This window comes from Gadus chalcogrammus, chromosome 4, assembly GCF_026213295.1.
Source record: "Gadus chalcogrammus isolate NIFS_2021 chromosome 4, NIFS_Gcha_1.0, whole genome shotgun sequence".
Taxonomy (NCBI): domain Eukaryota; kingdom Metazoa; phylum Chordata; class Actinopteri; order Gadiformes; family Gadidae; genus Gadus; species Gadus chalcogrammus.
In genome coordinates this window covers 24,673,680-24,701,096 of record NC_079415.1, presented here as the reverse complement: position 1 = coordinate 24,701,096, position 27,417 = coordinate 24,673,680, and the positions used below count along the sequence as shown (strand labels likewise).

At 44.6% G+C, this 27,417-nt stretch overlaps 1 protein-coding gene across 1 annotated transcript in view; it reads left to right on the top strand.

The window, feature by feature from the left end:
• Positions 1-6: 6 nt before the first annotated feature.
• The window catches only part of spega (striated muscle enriched protein kinase a), a 102,336-nt gene continuing 74,925 nt past the window's right edge, over positions 7-27,417 (top strand). Inside the window, exons 1-15 of the mRNA XM_056588368.1 lie at positions 7-153; positions 772-1,187; positions 5,840-6,003; positions 6,337-6,419; positions 6,802-6,977; positions 7,310-7,487; positions 8,051-8,124; positions 10,250-10,408; positions 13,248-13,437; positions 16,507-16,736; positions 19,263-19,382; positions 19,483-19,587; positions 19,928-20,134; positions 23,600-23,723; positions 24,094-24,266. Coding sequence (XP_056444343.1) covers positions 80-153; positions 772-1,187; positions 5,840-6,003; positions 6,337-6,419; positions 6,802-6,977; positions 7,310-7,487; positions 8,051-8,124; positions 10,250-10,408; positions 13,248-13,437; positions 16,507-16,736; positions 19,263-19,382; positions 19,483-19,587; positions 19,928-20,134; positions 23,600-23,723; positions 24,094-24,266 — 2,473 coding nt within the window. The 5' untranslated portion in view covers positions 7-79. The remainder of the gene's footprint in view (positions 154-771; positions 1,188-5,839; positions 6,004-6,336; positions 6,420-6,801; positions 6,978-7,309; positions 7,488-8,050; positions 8,125-10,249; positions 10,409-13,247; positions 13,438-16,506; positions 16,737-19,262; positions 19,383-19,482; positions 19,588-19,927; positions 20,135-23,599; positions 23,724-24,093; positions 24,267-27,417) is intronic.

Below are 27,417 nucleotides of genomic sequence, written 5' to 3'. Positions count from 1 at the left end.
CCCCCAAGGGAGGACCTCGTCGCTGCGGGAACCGCTGCTGCCGACGCCTCGCGGTTTGGAGAAGATCTCCTCTGTTGCCATGGAGACAGAACCAGTTCACCAGCTGCCAGCGGGCCCAGTGACAGTAACAGTCAGAACGAAAAGCACGGCAAGGTTGGATATCTTTATTTTCTGTGTGTGTGTCTCCTTAAAAACAATGCCGTTGTTGTGTTTTATTTATAAGACTAGGGTTTACACCAAGCAAACACAGTTTGCCTGAACAACCCTTTTAGGGGCACTGTGAGGGATTGAAAGTGTGAAGGGGAAATAGGATATTTGTGATTTTCGGGGCTTATCATGAGTTACAAGCATTGCTTGGCTGTTTTGGTCATTGGTTCCTGGGTTTCTGTTCTCCATTTGGAAAACAAGATAAATGGTCCATCTTTAACTAGCCAAACTGAGTTGGTTTTGAACCCATGACTAAAGTAGTTATCCCTTATATAACAAAAAGCGTGACGGTTCCACTTTAATTGGACAAAATGAGGCTGGAAATAACCTCCATTTTCCATTATTCTTGAAAAGTCGCTTGTTGTGTCAAAAGTAAACCTATATAACATGAGCTAATAGCTTGTCAACCTACATATAAACTTCTTCTTTCTCTCGCTCTTATTTAACTATGTTCCACCCAAGCAAACATTTAACGCCTCAACACACAGTTTCTCCTAAAAAAAAACCAGTTAAACCACGCTCGGTTTTAAATATCTGTCATTTTTCGGGCTGTTTTCTTGTCAGTCGCAGTGAATCCCTCGGCGCCAAACCACAATCAGTCAAACAGCCGCCGCGTCTCTCGTCCTCCACCACGGCCCCACCGGCCCCCCAACCTCGACAACCTGAAACCCACGAGGGTCCTGAGGTCGGAGCTGTCGCAGATCAAGACCCCCCGGGCGCAGGGAAGACCCGACAACCCCCCCAGCCCATCGCCGTAGGCCGGGACCCAGCGGGGTCTCTCTCGCGGCCGGCCAAGACCGCCCGGCCGCCGGGCCCCTCTGTTGGCCCCTCTGTCAGCCCCCTGTTGAAGAAGAGGAAGGGGCCCTCGCCCCTTCCCCAAATCCTGGTAGAGGAGGTGGAGGAGGAGATGGAGGAGACGAAGGGGGAGGAGGGGAACGCGAGAACGCGTTTTCTGGAGTCTTCTGGATTCCCGATGGAAGGTGGGTTCAAAGTATTGATACCGTCTCGATCGTTTCTTTGGATTGTTCTGCTGATTGCTGCTTTTCACAGAGAAAAAAGATGCACCTCAGGTGCAATATCCTGGGATGTGGCAAACGTTGAATTGAGTTGTCTGTTTTTCAGAGTGAATTTGGGATTATTACTTTGCCGCAATAGCTTTTTATTTAGCTTATTCGTGACTGCCACGATAAAACTGTACAAAATAGCCACCGATGCGTCTTCAGTCAAGATTTACTCTTTCCCAGTTAGGAAGTTGTGTGGATTCAGTCGTGCCTGTAGATGTAGTCCTATCAACTTCCTTTTGTTATGAACTTACACTCGGCCAACGTGGTGGGGCTTACCAATTTTTTTTCTGTCCCGTCTGTTGTCTTCAAGTGTGTTTGTGTCCTGTTGTTTTATGACTGAACCAATACAGTGTTCTGATGGGGCCACAGAACGAGATAATTAACGGGTTAACAACCGACATTCATGTGAAAAAAATAACTGCTACCATGGTTCCCTCTCCCTCGCTCGCCCCTGATTTCACTTTTAGGTAAGAAAATTGGGCAACCCCTGCTTCTTAAATCAATGAAATAAATGTGATAATAGATACGTTTTTACAAAGAATACCCAGGAGTTGCTCATAATACTAATACAAAATCGGTGTGTGAGAGAAAGAGAGAGACAGAGAGCGACAGAGAGAGAGAGAGAGAGAAAGAGACAGAGAGTCAGAGAGAGAGAGATTGAGAGCGACAGAGAGGGAGAGAGAGAAAGAGAGACGGAGACAGAGATAGAGAGCGACAGAGAGGGAGAGAGAGAGAGAGGGAGAGAGAGAGAGAGAGAGAGAGAGAGAAAGAGACAGAGAGATATAGAGGGAGAGAGAGAGAGAGAGAGAGTTGCGCTTTATAGCTGTGGGGGTTGAGGCATGAGAGTTAAAGTAAGCCAGAGGAGATGGGCTCGTCAAAAAGTTCTGTTGTAACCCTTTCATCATGACACACACACTGACAAATTTCGATTTCCATTGAAGTCCCATCTTCACACAACCACACGCACACCTGCACATATACCGGAAGGGATGCACAAAACACAAACACAAGCACACAGACACACACAGACACGCACACACACACGCATGCATGCACACACGCACCCACACACACACACACACACAAACACACACACACGCACACACACACACACACACATGCACGCACATACCCACACACCCGTGACCATTTGAATCCCTTATATCCACATGCTCATACTCACAAACAGGCTCCCCCCCCCCCCCACGTGTCCATTGCCACGGCAACCTCCATTAATTCTTAAGTGCTCCCCCACCGGTGGCAGACCTTCTCTATCTAACAGAGGCCCCCCCTCCCCCCGGGACAGACACTTGCCCACATTTGCGTGCACAAAAACACACTCAATAAGGGATCCCAATGTTAATTTGTGTGTGCGTGTGTGAGTATTTGTGTGCGAGTTGTGTGCAAATGGGCATGCCTGAATAATGTGTGTCTGTATTCGATTGAGTATGGGGTTATATTTGTGTGCGTGCCGGTGTGGGTATAAGAGACTCATGTTTGAACACACACACACACACACACACACACACACACACACACACACACACACACACACACAGGTGAATCAACATTGAAATATCCTTCAGTGTCTGTATGCGTATGTGTGTGTGTGTGTGTGTGTGTCTGTTCGTATGTGTGTGTGTGTCTATATGTGTCCGTGTGTGTGTCAGTATATGTGTGTGTCTGTGTGTATGTATGTGTGTATGTATGTGTGTGTGTGTGTGTGTGTGTGTCTGTATGTATGTGTTTGTGTGTCTGTTTGTGTGTGTGTGTGTTTGTGTCTGTATGCATGTGTGTGTGTGTGTGTGTGTGTGTGTGTGTGTGTGTGTGTGTGTGTGTGTGTGTGTGTGTGTGTGTGTGTGTGTGTGACTGTGTGTGTGTGTGTGTGTGTGTGTGTGACTGTGTGTGTGTGTGTGTGTGTGTGTGTGTGTGTGTGTGTGTGTGTGTGTGTCTGAGGTTGTTACTTTGTTCTCCGTAACCCTGCGTCAGCAAGGCCTCCACCTCCCGGCTTTTATCAACAGCGCTCCAGTATTGAGTCTGAGCGGCTCTCGTCTCGGTCCAACCATATTAGGCCATCCCGTCTCTGGTATTTATAGTCTCCTGCTCCACTACCTCCGCTAGTGGCCTGAAGTCTCCGTCTCCTCTCCACATTCCACCGGTCTGGGGCCGCCCGTGCAACAAGTGCGTGCGTGCGCGTGTGTGTGTGTGTGTGTGTGTGTGTGCGCGTGTGTGTGTGTGTGTGTGTGTGTGTGTGTGTGTGTGTGTGTGTGTGTGTGTGTGTGTGTGTGTGTGTGTGTGTGTGTGTGTGTGTGCGTGCGTGTGCGTGTGCGTGTGTGTGTGTGTATGTGTTAACATCTTTTGAAATGTTTCAACTCATGTTCGTAAGATTGTTTTTATCAATAAGGTTCGAGGTCAAAGTTTGCAGGGCGTTGTGATGTCGTTCAGCCAGATGGCACGGGGAGGAGGCTGGTTAAACGGCAAGCCAAACTAAGATTGAAAAAGAGAATGGAAGCACAGATATCAGACCGCCGCAGAGAAGGAAATTACGTCAACACCTCGCCGATAAGTCTAAAATAAAAAAGACACCCCCCTCCTCTCAGCCTCCTAATACTGAAACAAAACAGCGTGGGTTCGTCTCTGCCAAGAAGACCGGCTCTGCCTGCCTCGGTTTATGGTTCCGCGCAACGATTGGACAACAAGGCAGCGAGAACTTGAATACTTGTGCGTCCACAGTGAGTCTCTCTCGACCGAGTCTTTACAATGTTAGGAGGAGGATGTTGGATGAGAGGTGGGTGGGGGTGGGGGTGGGGATGGAGGGGGAGAGAGGGACAGAGGAAGAGTTGTCGGATGGGGACGACCAGAGAGAGATCTGTCTTGTTGCTCGCTGCAACGCCTGTGGTTGATTTGTGAGGGTTGGCAGGTTTATGTGGATGTTGGCGTTTGGGTGGGGCGGGGGTTGGAGGAGGGAAGGGGTGACCAGAATACTCTCTGGTCACCAAGGAGACCCCTGCACGGAGATGTGACAACTCGGTATGTCGGTGTGTTTTTCTACAACCATATCTGGTTTGTTTTGGTTTGTTTGTCACGCTAATGTAAAGTTAGGTCTCCTTCGGGTTGTAGCTCCCGCCTTTTCTTGGCGTTGGACGTGTTCGTTGTTTGCCGTGTTCACCCTCCCAAGGCTTGGAGGAGAGGTTGGTTCGGCTCTCAGAGCAGAGCGAGATAAAGGCCTTATGAAATAAATACAACGTGTTCCTAAAGTCCTTCTTCTGGCTCTCCCCGTCTTGTGTCGTGGTTGGCCGACCGTGTTCTGGATACGGACCACGAGTCTAGGGACCAGTATGGACCACTGTGGACCACTATGAACCAATAGGTACCACTATGGACCACTATGGACCAATAGGTACCACTATGGACCACTATGGACCACTGTGTATCACTATGGACCACTATGGAGCACTGTGGACCACTATGGAGCCCTGTGGAGCACTATGGAGCACTGTGGACCACTATGGAGCACTATGGAGCACTATGGACCACCGTGGACCACTATGGACCACTGTGGACCACTTTGGACCTGTATGGACCGCAATGGACCACTATTGACCAATATGGACCACTGTGGAGTCCACTATGGACCACTATGTATCATTAAGTATCACTATGGACCACTATGGACCACTATGTATCACTAGGTATCACTGGACCATTATGGACCACTAGGGACCACTGTGGACCACTATGCACCACTATGGAGCACTGTAGACCACTATAGAACACTATGGACCACTAGGGACCAGTGTGGACCACTATGTATCACTAGGTATCACTGGACCATTATGGACCACTAGGGACCACTCTGGAACACTAGGGACAACTATGGAGCACTGTGGACCACTCTGTACCATTATGGAGCACTGTGGACCACTGTACAGGACAACCCGTTCCAGGGTTGTTATAGCAGAGTCTGTTTCTACGGCTGACATAAAAACAGACACTGTAATTTCTCCCGTTATTACCCGCTCTTTATTGGTATTTTTGGGGACGTTTTATATAGATCTGGGCAGTGAGAGACAGAGAGAATGTGATATAGAGACAGATAGAGAAGCAGAGAGGGAGAGGGAGGGTCAGATATTGGTGGCAGAGGGAGAGACAGAGGGACCAAAGGAGGGACATATGGTAGAGCGAGAGTCAGGTAGAGACTGCACTTGCAATTCACTGCTGGATTAATATTGACCTCATCAAAAATTACAGCTCATCTTTTAAATCAACCCTGAAGTATTTGTGTGTGTGTGTGTGAGCGAGCGAGAGAGAGGGAGAAAGTTATAGCCATACTTTTTTGCTGTGTATGTACGTTTACATTTCTATTCAATTGTACTTTGAAAGATTATTTTTATCTATGATTATTTTAAATTATTATTATTGCATTATATGTTATATTTTCTTGTAATGTAAATGTACCTTTTCCATGCCAATAAAGCCCTTTAAATCTTGAGACCGAAACCCCTATGCACTATGCTACAACGCACAATACAGCACACAGGGCACTAACGTTATGGGGTCTGTTCCAGGGCCTGCCCACAAGCCTTGTGGGAGACCAACCGTTGCCAGAAATTCCAGCATTCCCAGCCAATCAGATGAGGGCAGCCTGACGCTACAAGAGGAAGCTATGGAGCTGGAGGTCCCACCTTCTCGAGGCAAACAAGTCCACTTCAGAGAGCCGCCCTCATTTCAGGCAAGAGTCTGATTGATTCAAGTTCATTTTATTTCGATAGCAATTTAAGTAAATATAATCCGTCTTAAATTTGTGTCACAGAATTTAAGTAAAAAAAGATACAGATATTTATATATAAAAATAAACAATAGCAAAACATTAAAATCAAAAATATATAAAGCAATAGTAAAATGAGGAAACAACAGAAAAACTGTACATTTTTGAGCGACTGTTGAAAAATATCGCAGTTTATAAGAGTAGCAGCGTCATGCCACCCTCCGACATTTGAGACATGCTAGTTTAGCGACCTCCTTTCACACCTCTCGAAAAGGTCTTATGTCTGTTTGTTTGAAGGTGACACCATACGACCAGGTGGTTGGCGAGGGACAAGATGTGTTCCTGTGCGTGAGGGCGAGAGGGCACCCCTCCATATACTGGTGAAACACCCCCGGCCTCTCCAAACCAAACACACTGAATCATTGGAAGTTGTGACAGCAAAAAACACTTATAGCACTCCACAATGTTGTGCTTACTCATGGAAATTGATGATACAAGATGTTTTATTTACGAAGTGCAACATTTCAGTTCTTTTCTAAACTACCTAAATAAATGTGACAACAAAATGAAGAATGGATTCAATAAATACAATAAAATAACTCAATAATATATGAATGATTAAAAACACCAGGAACCAACATTTTATAGATTTTAAAAAGAGGACTATCGCTCTTAGAAGATATATTATTAATCTCAACAAGCCTTTCCTATTTCAAAACAAAAACCAACTGCTCCTTCTGGCGGCCATATGTGCGGCGCCAGGTTGAAGGAGAGGCTGACGCTGAAGTCCACCGGCCGCCTTGCGGTGAGACAGACGGGGGAGGGGACCAGCGAGCTGAGGATCACCACCGCCCAGAGGTCGGACGCTGGACTCTACGCCTGCAAGATCGTCAACGAGTTTGGAACCAAGCAGGTGGACTTCAAACTGGAGATCCAAGGTGAGAGGGAGAATAATTTTTCTTTTTACGTAAATAATGTCTGTGCGGTCTATTTAGTGTAAACATGCACGTTAAAAGGGTACTTAATACTCACAATTTAGTGAGAAACATGGGCCTGTGCCTCATGAAACTGATTTCCTTGTTTTCTGATTTACGTTTCAAACAGTTTCAGATCACATTTTCTCAATTTTCTATTATCTAGCTTTCAGAATTGAAACTTGCTCAGGGTGAATTTTTTGTTTGGAGCCACTAAACAAAAAACGGTTAACCTTAAAATAGACAGTACATAAAGCTTCTAACCTGACCTGAACACGCGTTAATCTCCCCTCCAGCGGCCACAGCTCTCGCCATCACCAGGGAGATACGGGACGCGGCGGTAAGGGCGGGAGAGGCGGCCGTGTTTGAGTGTCACATGACCGCCCCCCACGACGTGGAGGTGGACTGGCTGTCCAATGGGAAGCTGATTCAGCCGGCGCAGCTGAACTGCAAGATGCACTTTGATGGAAGGAGGTTGGCTTCACGGTCGCAGTGTGGGGTGCTACAAGCTAGGGTTTCTCTACACACGGACCAACTGTTAGAGATATTTATTTGTATAGCAAGTCACGTTTAATTGTATACCCCTGAACCATATAATATGAAGGCCTTCAGTTCTCTAAAGAAGGAGTTCTCAAACTGAATTTGTGTAAACATTAAGATTAAATGGGTGCTGCAAATGTTAACAGTTTAGTGAAATCATGCACTTGGGATTCTTTCACTTTTTTGTGTTCAGATTATCAAATTTTGTTTTAGGGTATTCAGAGGTTGATTTACTTAATAATAATAATAATAATAAATGAAATTTATATAGCGCTTAATATGGTACCCTAAGACGCTTAGCAATGTATTACTTAGTTATTTAGTTACTTAATTACTTAGCAATGTATTATAACCAATATTAAAAATAAAAACGAGACACTGCTCTAAAGGACAAGGACAAACTCCTCAAACCGAAGGAAAGGAACCACTAAGTAATTGCTTAATAATTATATGTAACATGTAATTATTAAACCTTATGTTCTGTATCTTGTCCCTAGCTGCCGTCTCTTGTTGAACTCTGTCCATGAAGACGACAGTGGCAGTTACACCTGCAAGCTGAGCACTGCTAAAGGTACACAACCCAAAAAGAATAATACAGTAACTACTCTGATATTAATGACAATAGCCTTATTAGAATAATGATGATAACATTCATTGAAAGGTGCCATGACATGGTATTTTATGGATACTTTAATATAGGTATTAGTGGGCCATTAACACAGTATTCAAAGACGTTCCCGAAATTCAGTCGTGGTGCAGAGTTACAGCCACTCCGAGCCAGTCGCACATTGACCTTCCCCCAAATGCGCTGTTTTGGTGTCTGTAGCTAGAATGCAAATGAGGAGGAGAGAGGCGGGTCAAGGAGGAGGGTGGGGGTGTGGCCCTGAGCAGCTTGCAGCCACGGTACGATGCGCTCTGTTTAGAGTGGATGTATCGCAATGGCGAGGCGCAGACAGCCTTTAGCCGTGTTCTGTAAATATTCTAGAACACACGGGAGTCCTGGAGCTCTATATCTAAATAATATCATATACATAGATATCTGTATCATATAATATATATTATCACAGCCAAAAGCTGTGTGAGCCGATTCTGGTTCCTGGTTCTTCCATGTCCACATCAATCTGAAGTAAACTGAACCGCGACATGGAGGAGAAAGGGATTTTTGCCGGGCAGCACCGAGGCGGTGGTCCCTTGGCAGCGGTCCCTCGGCAGCAGGAAGCGGGGCTCAAGCGGGAGACATTCACGGCCAACAATCCCTTTCTCCTCCATGTCGTGGTTCATGTTCTTGAGGGAGTCAAAGCCAAAGTTCCTTCCCCCCAATTCATTCTCAACCATGGCTGAGATAACCCCCACTACGAGTCTCGTTGTAGAAATACCAGAGACGAGAGTCCAACGTGTTATGCGCCATAACACCAAAAGCAGAACGGTTATCCAAATAACAAGGAAGTGTACAACACTTGCGTTACAGTCCTGGAGCTCTATATCTAAATAATATCATATAATACATAGATATCTATATCATATAATACATATATGACCACGGCCAAAAGCTGTGTGCGCCTCCAGACGATATTATGAATCACAAACGACTTCGTCGGGTTCTCCGATGTCTCTGGTTCTTCCACTTTCATATTAATCTGAAGTAGACTGAACCACGCGCTGCCTGCTGCCGAGCGGTGGTGCTTCGCGGCAACCGGCGGCATGTCGCAGTTCATGTACTTCAGGGAGTCAAAGCCAAAATTCCTTTCCCCCAATTCCTTCTCAACCATGGCTGAGATAACCCCCACTACAGTGTCGTTGTGGAAATACAAGAGACGTCAAAGAACCGACAAGAAACACTTGCGTTACAGTGTGTGTATTCACACACGCACAAATGTGGCGCTCGCACGGTTTTGTCTTTGGCAGGCCAAATTCTCTGGGCGGGCCAGGCAGAGTAAGGGGAGGAGCTTAGATGCTATGTGACGACATATGAAACCACATTCCAAATCAGCTCGCCTCCGTTTTTTCAGAGGCGAGCAGAACACCTAGTGCTCGTTTTACACCGAACGCAAGTTTTAGCCACTTGGGGACCATAGGCAGGCTAGGGGAACTCATATTTACGTTAGAAAACCTCATAAAATGAGATTTTCATGCCATGGCACCTTTAACAATAGTCATGATCCGGCTCTTCTTAATGCTGTGGAATGCTCCGTTCACCTTGCATGGGCCTTCCCAACTTCCGTCAGTCAATCATTTTTTGATAATTGACCGCTTTTATTGCCTCTGATTCACTTCTTTCGTATCACTCCGCAAGTAGTCCGGTATCTTATCAACCCCAGCATATTTGGTCGCTAAACGACGACAACGTCTTTGGCAAACTATTTCTCTGCTGATCAACACTTAGATTGGTAACAAATACACTGTAGAAAGACACACTGTGTGAAGTATTTTTTTCGTTTTGTCAAGTAGCCGTGTAACAAGTGGGATAATGCATATTATGCCAGTCATTATCGAAAATTAATTTTTTTCCCGATAATGACTGGCGTTCTATACATTATTCATTGCGTATTGGTAGCAGTATCATCAGCATCATCATCTTTTTTACATTGTTTTGTTTGGCTATTGTTGGCCTTTGACATTGTTGTGTTGTTTTGTCCGGCTGTGGTTGGTCTTTGACATTGTTGTGTTGTGTTGCTCGGCTGTGGTTTGTTTCACAGAGGAGCTGACCTCCAGCGCCCAGCTGAAGGTCACGCCCACCCGGGACCCCCTGTTCACCCGCCAGCTGGACGTCCTGGAGGTCATGGAGGGCCGCACCGCCCGCTTCGACTGTAAGGTCAGCGGAACCCCCGCGCCCAGCGTCACCTGGATGCACTTCGGTGAGTCTCTCCACCGGAAGGAACCGGAAGGTCAAAGGTTGCGATGGGCCCGACCCGGGCCTGGTCTGCTGGAGGTCTGTCTGAACGGGAGCGGCCCCGGGTGCATGGGCCAGAGCAAATCAAACATGAGCTCCTAGATCGGTCTGGATCCCCAGCAGGGATGATAGATCGTAGATCTAGCAAGAGATCTAGTATCCCTATGATCGTAAATCTCAGAAAATAGAATGAATCATTGTTTAATGATTCGGGTGATTTTGTAGCGGAGTGCATCTGCATAGATCTGCTCTCGTATTATGCAGCACTGCAAAAAGCATCCCAAATAGTTTTTTGCTTTGGCTTTGCGGGGCATTCTACGTAAAAGGATTAGGGCTACACGTAAAAAAAAAAAAAAGTCAAAATTCTGATTTTAATCTCTGAATTCTGACTTTAAACTCTGAATTCTGAAATTAATCTCAGAATTCTGACTTTAATCTCAGAATTCTGAGAAAAAAGTCAGAATTCTGTAGACCAAAAGGTGAGTGAAACTGGCACCAAAACAACACATGTTCCAGTTTCACTCACCTTTTGGTCTTCCATTAACCAAATGGCTTCTTCTGGAACTCCTCGAACCCGCAAGAAGTCGCTAAGGGAAGACGTCTTAGCACGAGTAGGCTACTGGCTACTCTGCGTGTGGTTTCCTCCTACTGCATAAAGCAAAGTGTCTCTCCCGCGGAGGTTGGTCCTTACAGGTACCCATAGTTCTGACTTTAAAGTCAGAATTCTGAGATCAAAGTCAGAATTCTGAGATTAAAGGCATATTGTACGGGATCCAGTAATATGCACTTTTTAATATGTTGTTGAAATTGGTTTTTACATCCTGACAGCAATAAATAACTTATGGGCAATGAAAAAGAAGCGAAAAAAAAAACGAATTCTGTATCTGCTATAAACCTGTTAAAATGCTTACCAATCTGAGAAACTGTGCTCGGATCTAAAGAACCAATCACAAGCCTGCGCGTTCTCTCCCCTCTGTGTACGAGCCTGAGCCGGCCTGAGTGCGTTCACGGAGGGCAAAGAAAGCATTGTTGTCATAGTAGTTCATGACAGTGGACTAAACCTAGTGAGCCTACAACGTTTACACAATGGAAGAGAAACAACTGAAGTTACCACTGCCACCGTTACTTGCCCCGGTCATCCTTTTAAAAAGGCAAGAAAAAGAAAGACAGAAACTGAAAAGGCAGCAACAAAAAAGAAGTTGGAGACTGCTCGAGGAAAAACGAGAATAAATATTGGATTAGCTTTTCAGTGATGGCGACCGCTGAGGGAGTTGAATGGCCTGAAAAGTGACGCAATGGTTGCCGTTGAAGTAAGCCGTAAGCAGCAGCAGAGCTCGTGCACGGCTCTGTGTCGAGGGGTGGGGGCAGGGAGTCCTGAAGGGTGGGGGAGGAGTTAAACGGAACTCCGAAGAGAAGCTAATTTCAAATCATGCTAGCTCTCTCACATCGTACAGTATAGCTTTAATGTCAGAATTCTGAGTTTAAAATCAGAATTCTGACTTTAATCGCAGAATTCTGAGAAAAAAGTCAATATTCAGAATCTAATTATTTTTTTTATGAGTGGCCCTAATCCTCTTCCGTAGCATTCAGATTTGGCTTTGCACTCGTTATACAGAGCATTATGGTGGCAAAAAAGAAAAGAAAAAAAAAGGTGTTCCATTTTGTTGCGGTAACAAATGCAACGCACTCTTGACAAAGTACCTGTTTTAGGTAAACTTTGAAAATAATATATTGTGCAGCCCTAATCCCAAGCTACCCTTCCCCATCTCCCACCATGCTTTCCCACAAATTGTTCTTGTTTATTTTGGTTCCCTGGGTTCGAGTGTTTTGTTGTCCGAGGAAGGTGAACCATGGCGCTGAACTATTCTGTAGTATAGGAGGGTACTGCTGCATGTTGTACCTCGTCTCTCCAAACCGGACCGACGGAGTAGACACATCCCAGACTAAAAACGTCAATGGTCCAACGTTTCCGTGGAAACAACGTTGATGCTGCAGACCGTTTTTCATCAGAATTGACGAAGCAGTCTGGTGTCATATTAGAAAATAGCTGTGTTACACTTCTCCTAAAACTGGGAAATTGGTTTACAACTCCATGAACTTTCTTTCTCTTCTCATCATTTATTTAACACGATTATCCAATTCGACATCCAGGGAACTAGAAAGAATCACGGCACGGTGCATGTAGGGGTTAGCTGTCATCCTGCTCTAGGATGCCTACAGGTTAGACTGCGGACGACTGGGGCATCGAACCCAGAATCTTTAGGCTGGGATTACAACCCCCTAACCACAAATCCATCCTCCCTCCTCTGTGTGTTAAGAGTTGAGCCCGACCGTTACTAGATTTTCGATTCCGATATCGATATATTGGCTGATATTCAAAATATATATATATCTGCCTTTATTCAATATATATATCGTGGTATCCTGGGGGTGAAGCAGCTCCTTGGGATTGGGTGCTCACCCTCCAGCAATGCCTCAGGCCCGAGCGACATCACATTTAAATCGTGAGTTTAAGGAACCAATTAACTGTATGGGAGGAACTACGTTAAGTTCTGTGTGAAGGGTTTCACACAGCACAGGATGTAACACTGTTGTTGCATTGAGAGGTCCAACCACCACAGTAGAGGATTTAAAAACAGGTGATTACGTCATGTATAAATCGACACCAATTGTAAAGTTTTCATATAATGTATGAAAAATATTCGCCAAAATGATTTATTTTTTATAGGCCAATATTAACTTATAATATCAGCCACCCCCATCATCAGGACTCCCCTCCCCCCTGTGTGTTGTGTGTCTGTCAGACGGGGCGGTGGAGGCGAGCGACAACGTGCGGCTGCTACAGGAGGGGGGCCGCCACTCGCTGGTCATCGCCCGCGTCTGCTCCGACTCGGAGGGCTTCTACACAGCCGTGGCCACCAACTACCGCGGCTCCGCGGAGACCACCGCAGAGCTATACGTCACGGAGCCGCGTGCGGCTGCCGCCTCGCACATGTGAGTGGGGTTCAACACATTAACATACATCATTATTACATTATTATTGTTGTATTACATCAAGTTGGATACATTAGATTAACATGTGATTTAGATTAGGTTGGATTACATTAGATTAACATGTGATTCATAATAGGTTGGATTACATTAGATTAACATGTGATCAGGATTAAATTGGATTACATTTGATTTACATGTGATTTAGATTAGGTTGGATTACATTATATTAAAATGTGATTTTAGATTAAATTGGATTACATTAGATAAAATCTTCAAATCACATTAGATTAGGTTTGATCAAATTAAATTTAGCACAAAAAAATTGTGCCCCATTTGTAAGGAAAATGCACTTGTGGGATTGAGCAGCAGAGTTTAGTAGGTGGGTTGCGCCCATATAAAATTTGCCAAATCTTCCCTGCCAATGCCAAACAGTTTATTCTGCCATTGACTCGTTTGGTGTTTGTTGGATTGGATGATTGAAGTTTGAAAAAACAAGACATATTGGCAATTAAACAATTTATTCATTTCACAAACAGGAGCCTCAGTAGCGTGTGGAAGATCCATACACAGCCACAACAGCCTGGCCCCTCCTCCTCATGCTGGTCACCAGCCTGGTCACCCACTGCTGTGGGATGGCATCCCATTCTTCAACAAGCATTTGTCACAAGTCAGCAAACGTGGTTGTGTTGGTCACTCTGGCACGAACAGCACGCCCAAGCTGATCCCACAAGTTTTCAATGGGGTTGAGGTCAGGACTTCTAGCAGGCCATTCCATCCTCTCCACTCCCACATTCTGGAAGTGGTCTCTGAAATACCCTGCACTGTGGGGGCGAGCGTTGTCATCTTGGAGGATAGAGTTCGGTCCCAGACTGTGGAGATATGGGATTGCCACTGGTTGCAGAATCTCATCTCTATATCTCTCTGCATTGAGATTGCCTCCAATGATGAGAAGCCTCGTTTTTCCAGTGAGGGAGATGCCACCCCACACCATCACACTGCCTCCACCAAAATATGTTATTCTATCGGTGCAGCAACCAGCATAGTGTTCTCCACGTCTTCTCCAAACTTTGACCCCAAGCGGCCAACTGCCGTAGGCAGAATCTGGACTCATCACTGAACATAACGTTCCTCCACATGTTCAGGTTCCAGTGCACGTGTTGCCGACACCAGCGCAAACGAGCCTGACGGTGAAGGGCAGCCATGGCAGGATCCCTGGCAGCCCTATGAGACCCGAGATTGGCTGTGTGCAGTCTGTTACGGATTTTCTGGGCAGAGAGCCGTCGGCCATATCGTCCTGCAAACCTTCACTGAAAATCACAGCAGTCAAGGCACCTAAGTGCTGACAGGGTGATGAAACGGTCTTCTTGGGGGTGTCGTCTTCTTTGACTTGTCTTTGACGTCCCCCGTTATATATAACTTGACCTTCAGTTTGGAGAGGGTACTAGGGTTCACTCCAAATAATGCCGCAACTTGGTTTTGCGGAACACCGGCTTGAAGTTGCCCAATCAGGTGCCAATCAGGCACCTGATTGGCAGCACCTGGGGGTACCAGAAGCTCAAAACAAGTGTCAATAGCAACAGCAAAATAACCTGTTTGGCAATGGCAGAAAAGATTTGGCAAATTTTTCATGGCCGCAACCCACATACTCAGCGCTGCTGCTCATCCCACAAATGCATGTTCCTTACAGATGGGGCACCATTTGAAAGGGAACTAAACAGGCTTTCCAACGGTATAAGATTTATTTCAAAAAACATTGTTACCAAATTTCCTTACTTTTGGTGCTAACTTTATATTAGCTAATGAGATCACACTGGAAAAAGGGTTTTATGCCGCACTTCATCTGATTATTATTTTGTAATTCAATTCAAATAAACATTTTTTGTTTTATTTTTAAAATAACTTTTTTTTATTTCAAAATACTGTGAAATATAGATATTTTTAGTTAAGAGTTCAATTAAGAAATATCTATTTTGACAAATGTAAAATGTCAAGGTTACGTACAAGCCTGCGCATGCGCATTAAATACAAAGACGCTTACGACTACTGGACCAAACCGCAGTGTTGCCAACTTAGCGATTTTGTCGCTATATTTAGCTACTTTTCAGACCCCTTTGGCGACTTTTTTTCAAAACAGCGACAAGCGACAAATCTAGCTTCTTTTTCAGCTGCTATTGGTGACTTTTGGCGACTTTTTGAGGTGAAAGCACTACCCTTGACCAGAGTGACGATGACTCACTGGCGGCAGTAGCTCAGGTGGTAGAGCGGGTTGGCTGGTAATCTGAAGGTTGTTGGTTCAATCCCCGGCTTCACCAAGCAGTGTATCGAGGTGTCTTTGGCAAAGCACCTAACCCTGACTGATGTCGCGATGTGATGTCGAATCCAGACAGAAGCGCCTCAAGGCCATGAAGCGGCGAGAGCCGAGCCGAAAAAATGATGATGATGATGTATACAATAATGAGAAACAATTGTTTGATTAAATTGTAATCTTTTTGATTGGATAAACCAAATTATTTCTGATAGATATTTCTTAAATGGAACCAATTGTTGGAGTGAATCAATATTTTTTTGTTTAGGATTTAACATACGATTTAAAGAATTCAAAGAATAGAATTATACTTGGTGCCAAGTTGTATTATTTTGTTTTTATGAACATAGGAAATATTGTTTGAGGCAAGCTATATATTTGTCATTGGCTCAAGTTATGTAATATAGATGTGAACCATTACCCATATTTTTTTTACTTGGTTCAACAGAAGACTTTTTCCAGTGCAGGTCGGATCGAATTAGATGTAAAATGTGACATCGTATTGGAATATATTTGATTACATTAGATAAAATAAAATTTGGTTGTTTTAGGTTAGCATTCTATTAGTTTGGATTAGGTCATATTATATCTAATTAAAGTAGCTTAACATTATATATGAATGAATGAGATTGGATTGGATTCCTTATGGTGGGATTAGATTGGAGTGCAGTGGATTGGATTTCAATAGACTGGATTATATCAAATTAAATCAAATAAATTGAGCACCATGAAACATGAACAGCCCGGGTCTCTGTCCCTCACAGGGCCAAGCTGGAGAAGATGCCGTCCATCCCAGAGGAGCCCGAGGTGCTGGAGAGCGAGGTGGAGCGCCGGACCATGCCTGACTTTGTGAAGCCGATGGCGGACTTGGATGTGGTCGAGGGGAAGGAGGCGGTGCTGAAGTGCACGGTGGCGGGCCTGCCCTACCCCAGCATCACCTGGTACCACAAGGGCAAGCGCATCGACGGCAGCGAGGAGCGCAAGATGACCCAGCGTGAGTTGGGACCCCGTAAAACACAAGAGTCCTCGTAAACACCCGCTGGTCTTCCGAATTCAACCCTTGACGTGTACAGTTACTACACTTCTGTTGGGCATTACAGAAAGCCATCGCCCACTGTAACATCAGACTTAGAGTGTAATTCCGGCGAAAATTTCCTTTTTCTTTTTCGGCATGAAAATATATAAAATAAGCCCAGAGTTGCCCGGAGCAATGTAACAGCCCAAATGGCTTCCATGTTATTGGCCTTTTGGAAGATTTGGAACGCTTCCAAATCTGCAGTTTTTAACCAGTAAAATTGCTCAAAATAGCAACAATTAGGGTCCCTACACATAAAACGAAGCATCCACAATTTAGTTAAAGGCCCACTATGCAACTTTTCTAGCCAAAATTACATTAATTATGCAGGTTGAGAATTATTCTGATGGTTCTGCAACCATTTCTGGGTCGTTTGGTGGGTGTGTCATTGTCCCATGTCGCCTCTCCAAGGAAAAAGCGCATATGCAACTTGCTCTGTTCGGACCGACACAATCCGGATGTGACGCAGCGGAAGTATCCAATCGCGCCTCGAAAATGTAGTCAGATTGTAGTTTCGAAAATGCTTTACGGCACAGACACACCCCCAAACATGACACCGGCTAGATATAAACAGCCAGTTGCGAGGCAATTGTTGCATTCATCATGGATCAATCGACTGATAAGGGACCCAAGAGGCGACTGTCGGTGGAACAAAAGAAGAATAAAAAGAAGTTGGACCAGAAAAGAGACCAGACACGAGTGAAAGGGGAACTATGCAACTTTTTTGGCTTGATTTACCTTAATATAACAGGCTAAGAGTCATTGCGATGGTTCTATCATTAATTTTTGTTCGATTGTTCGTTGTTTAGACTCCCCCTTGCGCATCTTGGCGGAGAAAGGGATTAGGTTTCTGCCGGCGACCCGCCGCCAACTCCCGCGGGAGTCTCGGGTCTCACGAAGTAACGAATTGCTTTACGGCACAGACCCCCAAACACGGAACCGGCTCGATATAAATACAAGTAACTAAGGGATTGTTACATTCATCATAGATCAGCCGACTTAAAAGAGACTGAGAAACCTAATGTCGGAGGAACAGAATAAGAGAAAAGGGAGACTGACCGACAGAGAGGCCAGACACGAGTAAACGTTGGGCAAGCTTTTCAGGAATAGCGTGAACTGAAAGGAGAAGAAGACTGCAAATCAGACGCCGACTTGGCCGTGTTGCTTTTGAAATTGAAAGTACCCTTTGGTGAACTTTGTCTTCGTGGTATTCTTGATGTTGATAGTCTCTGTACAAATGTGTTTGCTCAACCATTTTGTTGTGAGCCCTGTAAAAATGTGTTTTCTCGACCGTTTTGTTGTGAGCCCTGTGTGTTTCCTTTCCTTTGTTTCCATGGGTGTTTTGCCGTTCGTCCGTCTCGTCCCCCAGATACAGGCTGAATCCCCGAATCCAGGTTCTTTTTTATTTAGATTAGTATGTTGGCCAACACTCTTACACTGATTGTTCTGTTCAACCTAAAATAAAACAATTATAATCTAGGATATAAATTCTCCCCGTCAACTATAAAAAAGGATGGATTTATGTTTATTGCAATACAAATACACAGTTTTATAACCTTGTCCACACTTCATCTACTTCATCTACCCCCCCCCCCCCCCCCCCGCTCGGAAGACCTGTCTAGGGAGCAAGTTGATTTCGAGTCGCCTAGGGCGCCGAAACGGCCAGCGCCGGCTCTGGCTCCACGCATTCGCCAGGTTCTTTGAAAACAAATGCCCACAGCTAGCGCAGAAGTGCATGGGGAAGGGTCGTCCACGAGTTGTTACGACAGTGTTGTAAAATATCTACTACGAAGCTGTAGGGGGCGCTGTGTAGAGAAAAGTGCATGCCAAACCAAGAAAACAGCAAAGAAATGCCCGATCTTGCATAGTGGGCCTTTAACATACTGGGAGTTTATTAAAAAAGACAGTTTTCCAAGTCTGTGCCTTACCGGTAGGTCCATGTTTCCAGGAAGTCCACACAAGTCGATTACCGGCTACCGTAAATAATAAAATAGAGGCGCTTCTTGGAAACATGGACCTACCGGTAAGGCAGCCATTTGGGATGTTACATTGCTCCGGGCAACTTATCAATGAAATAAAGTGTCTGGAGGGCATATTTTATGGGTTTTCATGTCCCTGTACAAGTGAGGACCCTGTAAACCGACGCATGTGATGTACTGGTCAACACCTTCTAGCCATCTGATTCACACTCCGATTTTACGGACACTGCCACCTGAAGGGAGGCGATACAATTTACCATCATCGATTTATTCAAATGTCAAACTTAACTCAGTGCTCACTAAAATCAAAACCACCATTCCTGCAATGACAAAAACGACAACAACCCAATCCTAATGCTAAAAGAAGAGTGCAGCTAGCGAGCTAACTTCATCCAGTTTAAAGTAACATGAATGCTAACGTGCGGCGTGGGAAGCACATCTGACTGAGCTGCGTTGTGATCTTCAGAACGGGACGTCCACAGCCTTGTGATCCGGAGCGCCTGTCACGCGCATGGTGGCGTCTACAAGAGCGTCATCTCCAACCACGTGGGAAAGGCTGCCTGCTACGCACACCTTTATGTCACAGGTTACTAGACTGCCACGCCGTAATAGCAAGCTCCCGATCGCAAGCGTCATGTAACTGATTCGAAAAAGTTGTCATTATTATATTTATTTATTTTCTACAGACATTGTCCCCGACCCCCCTGACGGCCCTCCGGTGGTAGAGTCCATCACAGGAAAGACCCTCACACTGAGCTGGAAGAAGCCCAACAGAATGGAACAGTCCACGGGTATGGGAGCTTTAAACCAGATCATTGTTATCGCCATGGTGAATGACGTAATGCAGATTGGTATACATTTGGATAAGGCTCTATATTTGCTTTTGGTTTTTTGATTCCCCTTCAAAACATCACTATGTATTTAAATAATAAATATTTGGTGGACACTTTTATCTTAATTATCTGACAACACAGTGAGTGCATATAGTTGTTTAAGGTATTATGTGTAAGAATCAGAAATTCCTTCTCATTACTGCCCCCTATGGCCGGTAAGTGAACTGCAGATGTTTAGCTATGATGAAAGGACCACTATTTATATGATAACATTGATATTGTGGTGTGTCCCCCCCAGAGGCCGTCCCCCTGCTGTACGCGGTGCAGCAGCAGGCCTTAGGCTCCATCCAGTGGTCCATTGTGGCTTCCAGCCTGAAGGAAACCAGCTACACCGTGGGCTCCCTGTGTAAGGGCGTCCGCTATGCCTTCAGGGTGCTGAGCTCCACCGGCAAGGCTCTCAGCAAACCGTCGGCCGCAACCGACCTGGTGCAGCTACTCGACCGAGGTACTGGTCCCCCCCCCCGCACACACCTTCCTCTGGTTTGTCTTCATCCTCCCTGTGGGATACGTAGGGAACACAGCGAGACGGGGGCCCGCAGTGGGGGTTACCCTCATCTACATGGGTTACCCCTCGTCTACAGAATTATTGGCTTTTTATCTGTGTAAATATTAAATATATTTATATTCAAAATAATTGATATTGTTTCGGCGCTTTGAGCATCTTTTTTGCTGTCAGGGAAACATCTGGTTTGATAGTTCTGTTGTAGGACCCTGGATTGTTAGCTGAGCATTATTGAAATAAAATACACACCCTTAGGATGTTATTGACGAATCAGGATCAAGTATGCAATAACACTGCGGTAAAAATATGTACAATATCTCAGTGTTTTCATAAGCTACTTATGTTTTTGGATCAGCATATCAGCATATGCATATTTCGATTATTTTTATATACTAATTTGTAAATGATGCATTAATTGTGTATGATATTTAGGTGAGTGCTGCATGCAGCGCTCAACTATTGTTCTTCATAAGTTTTATTCTTTCTTTCTTTATTATTCTCTACAATCTTTGGGACCTATCTCCTTCCTCAATTTTTCACCTAGAGACCCACATTTTTAAATATTCAGAATAGCTTGGAATCGCGCGCTACTTTTCAGATTTTTTTAATATTTTATACTTTTTAAGATATTCTACTTTTAAAATATTATCTTTTTTTATCATGGGAGTCAATGGGAGGACGGCGGAGCCATCCTCTGGTACTTCAAACTGTTTAAGACGTAACCATGGGCGTCAGTTTGGTTTGAAATGTGCTAGGGACAGAGACACATTCGGAAGTGCATCTTCAGAAGTGCTGGGTACAATGAGGATGCACTCTTTTTTCTCTCTTTAGTGCCGGTAATGAAAGGTTCTCAAAGACGGCATACCCATGTAGCTAATTACTAAGGAATAAAATGTATACAAAATCTGTCTGGCACGTTTTATGAAGCAAACGTTTCCAAAAAGCATCGGACATATGATCCACTATGTTGTTCTCCATGTATCCAATGTTGACAACGTGACATGATATGGCTAAGCTAACAACATAAACAAGAGGAGCTAGGAAAGGAAATGAACTGCGTGTTTAAGTTCAGAAGGGCCAAACGTGTGGCTACACACAGCACTACAAAAGTCGTCAAGATTGAAAAAGAAAAAAATATTTGTTGCACAGCTGAACACTGTATCACATCATGAGCTGGCTGTTCTCAACTCACAACACGCATTCCATCAAAACTAGCCTATATCAGGCATTCCGACCAAAACTCATGCAATCCCCCCCACAATTATTCCTGAATTCAAGAAAAGCAAGAATGACCAAAAGTCACTTTGTGTCAACAAGAGACTGACTCCACCGACTATCAATTGCAAGTTTAAACAGCCGACCACTTGAGTGCAAAAAACACAAAAGACCTCGCCACAGCACCAGCAAATCTTAAGCAATAAATATCGCGTCTTACCTTTATTTATGTGGCAGTGGTCTGCAGATGCATCCCGTGGTGTAGCCTACCACAACCATTTAGTTCAACAGGTTATCGTTCTGATACTGTCCATGGTACAAGCAACCTGCTCTGGTGATTTTTACAGATGTATTCAGGCTAAAATGACTTGATTGTCTGATGCCTCATCATCCCAGCCAAAGAGTGTTAGTATTATTAGCAATGGTTACTTTCCAAATCGAAGAAATAACTTGACACAATGTGTCTTTTTCCAATGTATTTGTTATCATTCGTAGCATTGATCAGCAGAGAAATAGTTTGCCATAGTTTGACGTCGCTTAGCAACTGAATACGCTGGGGTTGATAAGTTACTGGACTGCGGAGTGATACAGATGACATGAATCAGAGGCAAAAAAAAACCACTTCCCTTGACAGCGGTCAAATATGGTGGACGTGAGCATTGAGAAGAGCCGTGTAATAAACAAAAATAATTGACAGCTGAACGTTAGGAAGGCCCATGCAAGTAAATGGAGCAGTCTACAGCATTGAGAAGAGCCGTGTAATAAGTAAGGGATAATGAATAGAACGCCGGTCATTATCGGGAAAATAAGCCCCGACAGGGCAAACAGGACACCGACGCGTAGCGAAGGTGTCTTGCTTCGCCCCGAAAGTTAAAGTTACCGGAATACCGGAAAGTTACTCAAGTAGTTACCGGACTACTTGAGGCGGTCAGCGGTCAATTATACTTAGCGACGGTGAATTATCAAATATAATTCACCGCCGGAAGTTGTGAAGAGCCCATGCAAGTAAAGGGAGCGTTCCACGGCATTGAGAAGACCCATTTTATAATCCATAATAATTAAACTCGATTTGTTGGTGGGTACAAAATTAATCTTGACGAAATCTGGTGGGGACACGTCCCCGGCGTAATCCTATGTCTATGCCTATGTCACGTAACTAAATCAATTTTCAACCGTTTATCTTCGTTCAAACCATATCACAAATCTATACAGTTGTATCTTCAATAATATCGAAACGGAATTTCGATATTATTTAAACTTCCTTCAGAATCACATTTTTTGTTTCAAACTGTCATATTCTACAGTTGGCCCATTGAAGCCGTCTGCCCATTCTGACACCTAAATTACTTAAACCAACGTAACTCGGTCAAATTTCCACCGTTTACCTTCGTTCAAACCATTTAACAAATCTACACACTTGTATATTCAATAATATCCAAACGGAATTTCGATATCATACTTTATTCAGTATCACAGTTTTAGTTTCATACCGGCTTCGTTTTCAGGTGGTCTCATTCATTTACGTTGACGCAGCAGTGTTGCCAGATTGGGCAGTTTTTCCCGCCAGATTGGGCTACTTTTGGAGGACATTCAGGCAGTGTTGCCAGATTGGGCGTTTTTTCCGCTCTATTGGACTATTTTTAATCACGCACCGGCTCGCTATTCTCTTAAAGACACACACGCACGCACGCACGCACGCACGCACACACACACACACACACACACACACACACACACACACACACACACACACACACACACACACACACACACACACACACACACACACACACACACACACACACACACATTCAGCTGTCACTTTATTTGTTTCCAACCAATTACATTTTCTTAAAATTGTGCATGTTTACATTGTTTATTCCATTTAGACTTTTGTTCAAATCCCTTCACTTGATTTTGCACCATTTAACGTTTCTTTATGTCTTAATCTATGTGGCTTTCTTAAAAAATATTTTCAACCTCACTTTGAACGACAGCACTTGCTGCATTTTCTGCAGGAAATGCATTTTCTAGTTGTAACTTATTTTGCGTTATCTTGACTAAAGGAATCACCGGATATCTGTAACTTTTGTGTGTGTATACGTGCAGTTATGTAGTTGCAGACTGACTGTTTATGTGTGCGTTAAAGTATCTATCAAGTTATTGACCTTTGTGGCCTATGACCTGGCCTAGGTCCCTATTTGAGGAAATCGCCCATCATCATGGACAAGCCGGACATGGTTCACGTGGTGGAGAACCAGTCAGTGAGCATCACAATCACCCTGAACCACGTTCACGCCGTGGTCACCTGGAAGAGGTGGGTGTCACTGGTTGTTGGTTATAATGTCGGAACATTGTCTTTAATTATGCATATAATGTATTTGATAAATTCCTCATTTTTGGTTGTCACAGCAGAAAGTAGACTAAGCTAATCTTAATTGAATAGATATTAGTATTTCTGTAAATCCCAAAACAACAGATCTATAGAAATTGAAAAAACTTTAAAGTTAAGGGAGACATTTTATAAGTTACTATAACTGTAACTGTAAGCAAAAAGGTTTAAACAATTAGCAGAGATCATATTCTAATTCTACGACGTGAAGCTATGATACATCCCTGCACTGGGCTAGGCTAATATCTCCCAAGGCCCTTCCATGACCAGGGTGTTTATTTTCTGGCTCCCCCAGGAGAGGGGTCGCGCTGGTGCACAAACCCGGGGTGTATGAGATGAGCATGCCGGACGATGACCAGCACACCTTGAAGCTGCAGCGGGTTCGGAGCTTGGACGTGGGAGCGCTGGTTGTCATGGCGAACAACCAGTTTGGCAGCGACCTCTGCACCATACAGCTGGCCCTGGCAGGTAACTGGCCTAGCTACGTGAAGTCGGTTTGTTGAAAACGAAAACCCCAAATCCAATCAACATCCCTCTGTCTGTGTTCATTCTATGTGTTTCTCCCTTGGTCATTAGAGTGCAAAACCTGAAATAAACAAAAAGACGGATTCCTCCTCTATACAACTGGCAAACAGATTGTCAAGAAAATGTCAAACGTTGACAGAAATACTTTTTAATGTACAGTTAGTAATTACATTTATCAAGGGGCTTTATTTAAAGCTACAAAAAGAATACAAATAAAATAATAAGTAAAAAATTCAACGCAACTCGGACGTCCCCCAGCTGGTGGGGAGCCACTGCCATCAAGAGTTTCAGACGTCCACACGAATCCTAACACGAAACCGCATAGGTCCAAATAGATTTGAAACCACCCCCGAGGGTGGTTTCAGAAATGTGCGGTTTCGGGCACCGGATTCGCCGGCTCCGTCTGGACGGTCGGCCGAACGGACAAGACTTATGCGGTTTCACCAGAAAAACGGCTTTGTGTGGACGGGGCCTTAGAAGGCGAACACACGTTCACCAAGGCGGGGAGACAGCGCCGGGCGACTTACGCCACTATCTGCCAATGGATCTAGGATGCCTGGGCTGATATAACAGTCTCAACTGTGGTCCAAGCTTTCACGAAGGCAGGAATAATCACTGAACTGCCAGGCAACAACAGCGACACAGACTCGGATAATGACGAGAGGGAGCCGGGCATGTTGGATACCGTACTCGCCCAACTGTTCAATTCAGACACTGAAGAAGAAATTTGAGGGATTCGTGGACGGGGAATGAACTGAAAAAGTGAGCTTTACGTGTTATACATAACTGAACAATGTTGAGTTATGCACTAACGTTTGAATTAGCGGTATCAGACTGTTTCTTTTACGTGTTTACAACTGAACAAGGCTGGGAGATATTGTTAATATGCACATTAACGTTTGAACATCGTTACCATGGGAGTGAACGGAGTTGTCAGAACGCTTAATAAAGTTTGACTTTATCTGACTGTTTTGTTGACATTCCCTTTAGCACAGCTCCATCTAGTCGATGCATAACGCAACCCCAGTCAAACGTTTGACTGCAGTATCTTCTATTCTATGCGCCTTATAATCCGGTGCGCCCTATATATGAAAACAGTTCTAAAATAGGCCATTCATTGAAGGTGCGCCTTATAATCCGGTGCACCTTATAGTGCGGAAAATACGGTAGTCCTCGTTTGTATTTCTTCCGAAATGGTGAAGTTTTGCATGGTGCCATCTTCTATGTCAGATCCAGTACCCTCCGCCATTGTACTTCAGTTCTATTTCATCCTTACTGACCGCCAGAGGCGGTGCATTAAGCACTGGATTTATCCGTCTCGCGCATGCGCAGTTCGAGTACCTATACCAACAAGGTCACATGTGACCCTCGTGACACCGGATTGGCTATATAGCCCGGTGTCGACAGAGGATCTGTTCCTTTCATCTTCTCGCAAAGACGCATATTGTAGTACCGCTTGCGGATAGCGTATTCGCTTTTTGAAAAGGATCGCGCTCCAGACTGTGTGCAGCCTCGCGACCAAGGGTCGGAGCAACGGGTGAACTCGTCCTCCAGGGGCTGTTGGTCTGTACAGCGCTGAAAGGCTTCCCTAGAAGCTTCCAAGTTTTTGTTTAGTTTCAGTCTCTTACCGGTGAAGGCAGCGCTCTCGCGTCCTCTCCCGGCAATACTGCTGGGATTATTTTCACTACTGGGATTAATTTCGCTACTGATAGCTCCCTTATAGAAACAGCTCGGCTGTGTTCTGGGTTACCAAATTTATTTGGTTAAAGTTTTTCCAGTCAGTCACTTACCGGTGAAGGCAGCGTTCTCGCGTCCTCTCCCTGTAACCAGGCCCGCCGACAGGGGGGGACAAACGGGTACGTTGTCCCGGGCCCTGGACTGGCCCTGGAATGGGGGGGGGGCATAACTGGACCCCCATGAAGTTGGGATTAATTATTGTATGTATACTTCAAAATGTGTTGATTTAGAGAAGAAAAGTGCTTTATTTGCATTCAATTAATGACTCCTAGATTGTTTGCCTTCATTGCCCTTGAAAAAACGGCCAATAACCCCCTATCACCCCTATGCCAAAATGGTTTGGTCTTTGGAGAAGAAAAAAGACGACATCATTCCATTAGTGGTCAGTGCGCGAGTTGATTCAACATGCACAAGTCAGGAGCCCTGAAAAAAAAAGAAAGGCGCCTGAGGGGATCTCTATAAATATTTCAGAAAAGACTCAGGTGATGCTGCAGGTACCAGTAAAGGCAGCTGTGCAGCACAGCCAGGTAAGACACGGCCAACTTTTTCCAGCCCCGTCGTCAAGTAACACAGGCACAGGCGGCGTGTCAAACATATTAGCGCAGCACCACATGAGCAAGTCACACGGAGATCAATATCAGACAGACAGGGGGCATTGAATAATTTGATAACCACAACGGCTTTATTACACTGTGTTTCATACGCCTATATCTTGAATCTTAGAATATGCACATTACCCCGCAAATAGGCCCATGTCCAAATCAAATGTTTCAGGCAGGCACGCGCTGCGCACTCCAATCAGGCTGAATTGATTTGAGAATCATTCCCAGTCAGCTGAATTACAGCCAGTGTAACGCGGCTCATGGTTTAAAATAAGCCAGTGGCATGGCAACATGTGAAATTGCCATTTAGATAGAGTTGGATGTAACGAATGGGTTATAAACGTGACGTTTTGGGGTAGCCTGTAACTTAGTTTCTGATTGCCGTTAACTCGCCAGATGAATGGGCTCCGCCTTGTTTCCCAAACATTCTCTGGAAGTTCAGCGGACATAAACGCGGGTCTGGCGATAAATAAAAGTACCCTTGACATGATTCCCCTTGGTCAAGTGAAAAATGGTCGATGAAATGTGCAGTTAATGAGCTCTAAGTGAATACAATAGCGTGAGTTTTATTGTGGTATGATTCTGAAAGCCATAACTTCACTCAGTCCATATCCATAGCCTATCCAATTAAAGTTGTAAATAATCCTTTTGGTTTATCCGTAATAAATGGGCTTGTCATCCCGACGTCATGTGTTTGGGAGCTGCACAAGGGAATTCTGTGGTTGTGTTTCGGCGTTTGACAATTTTGGGAACAA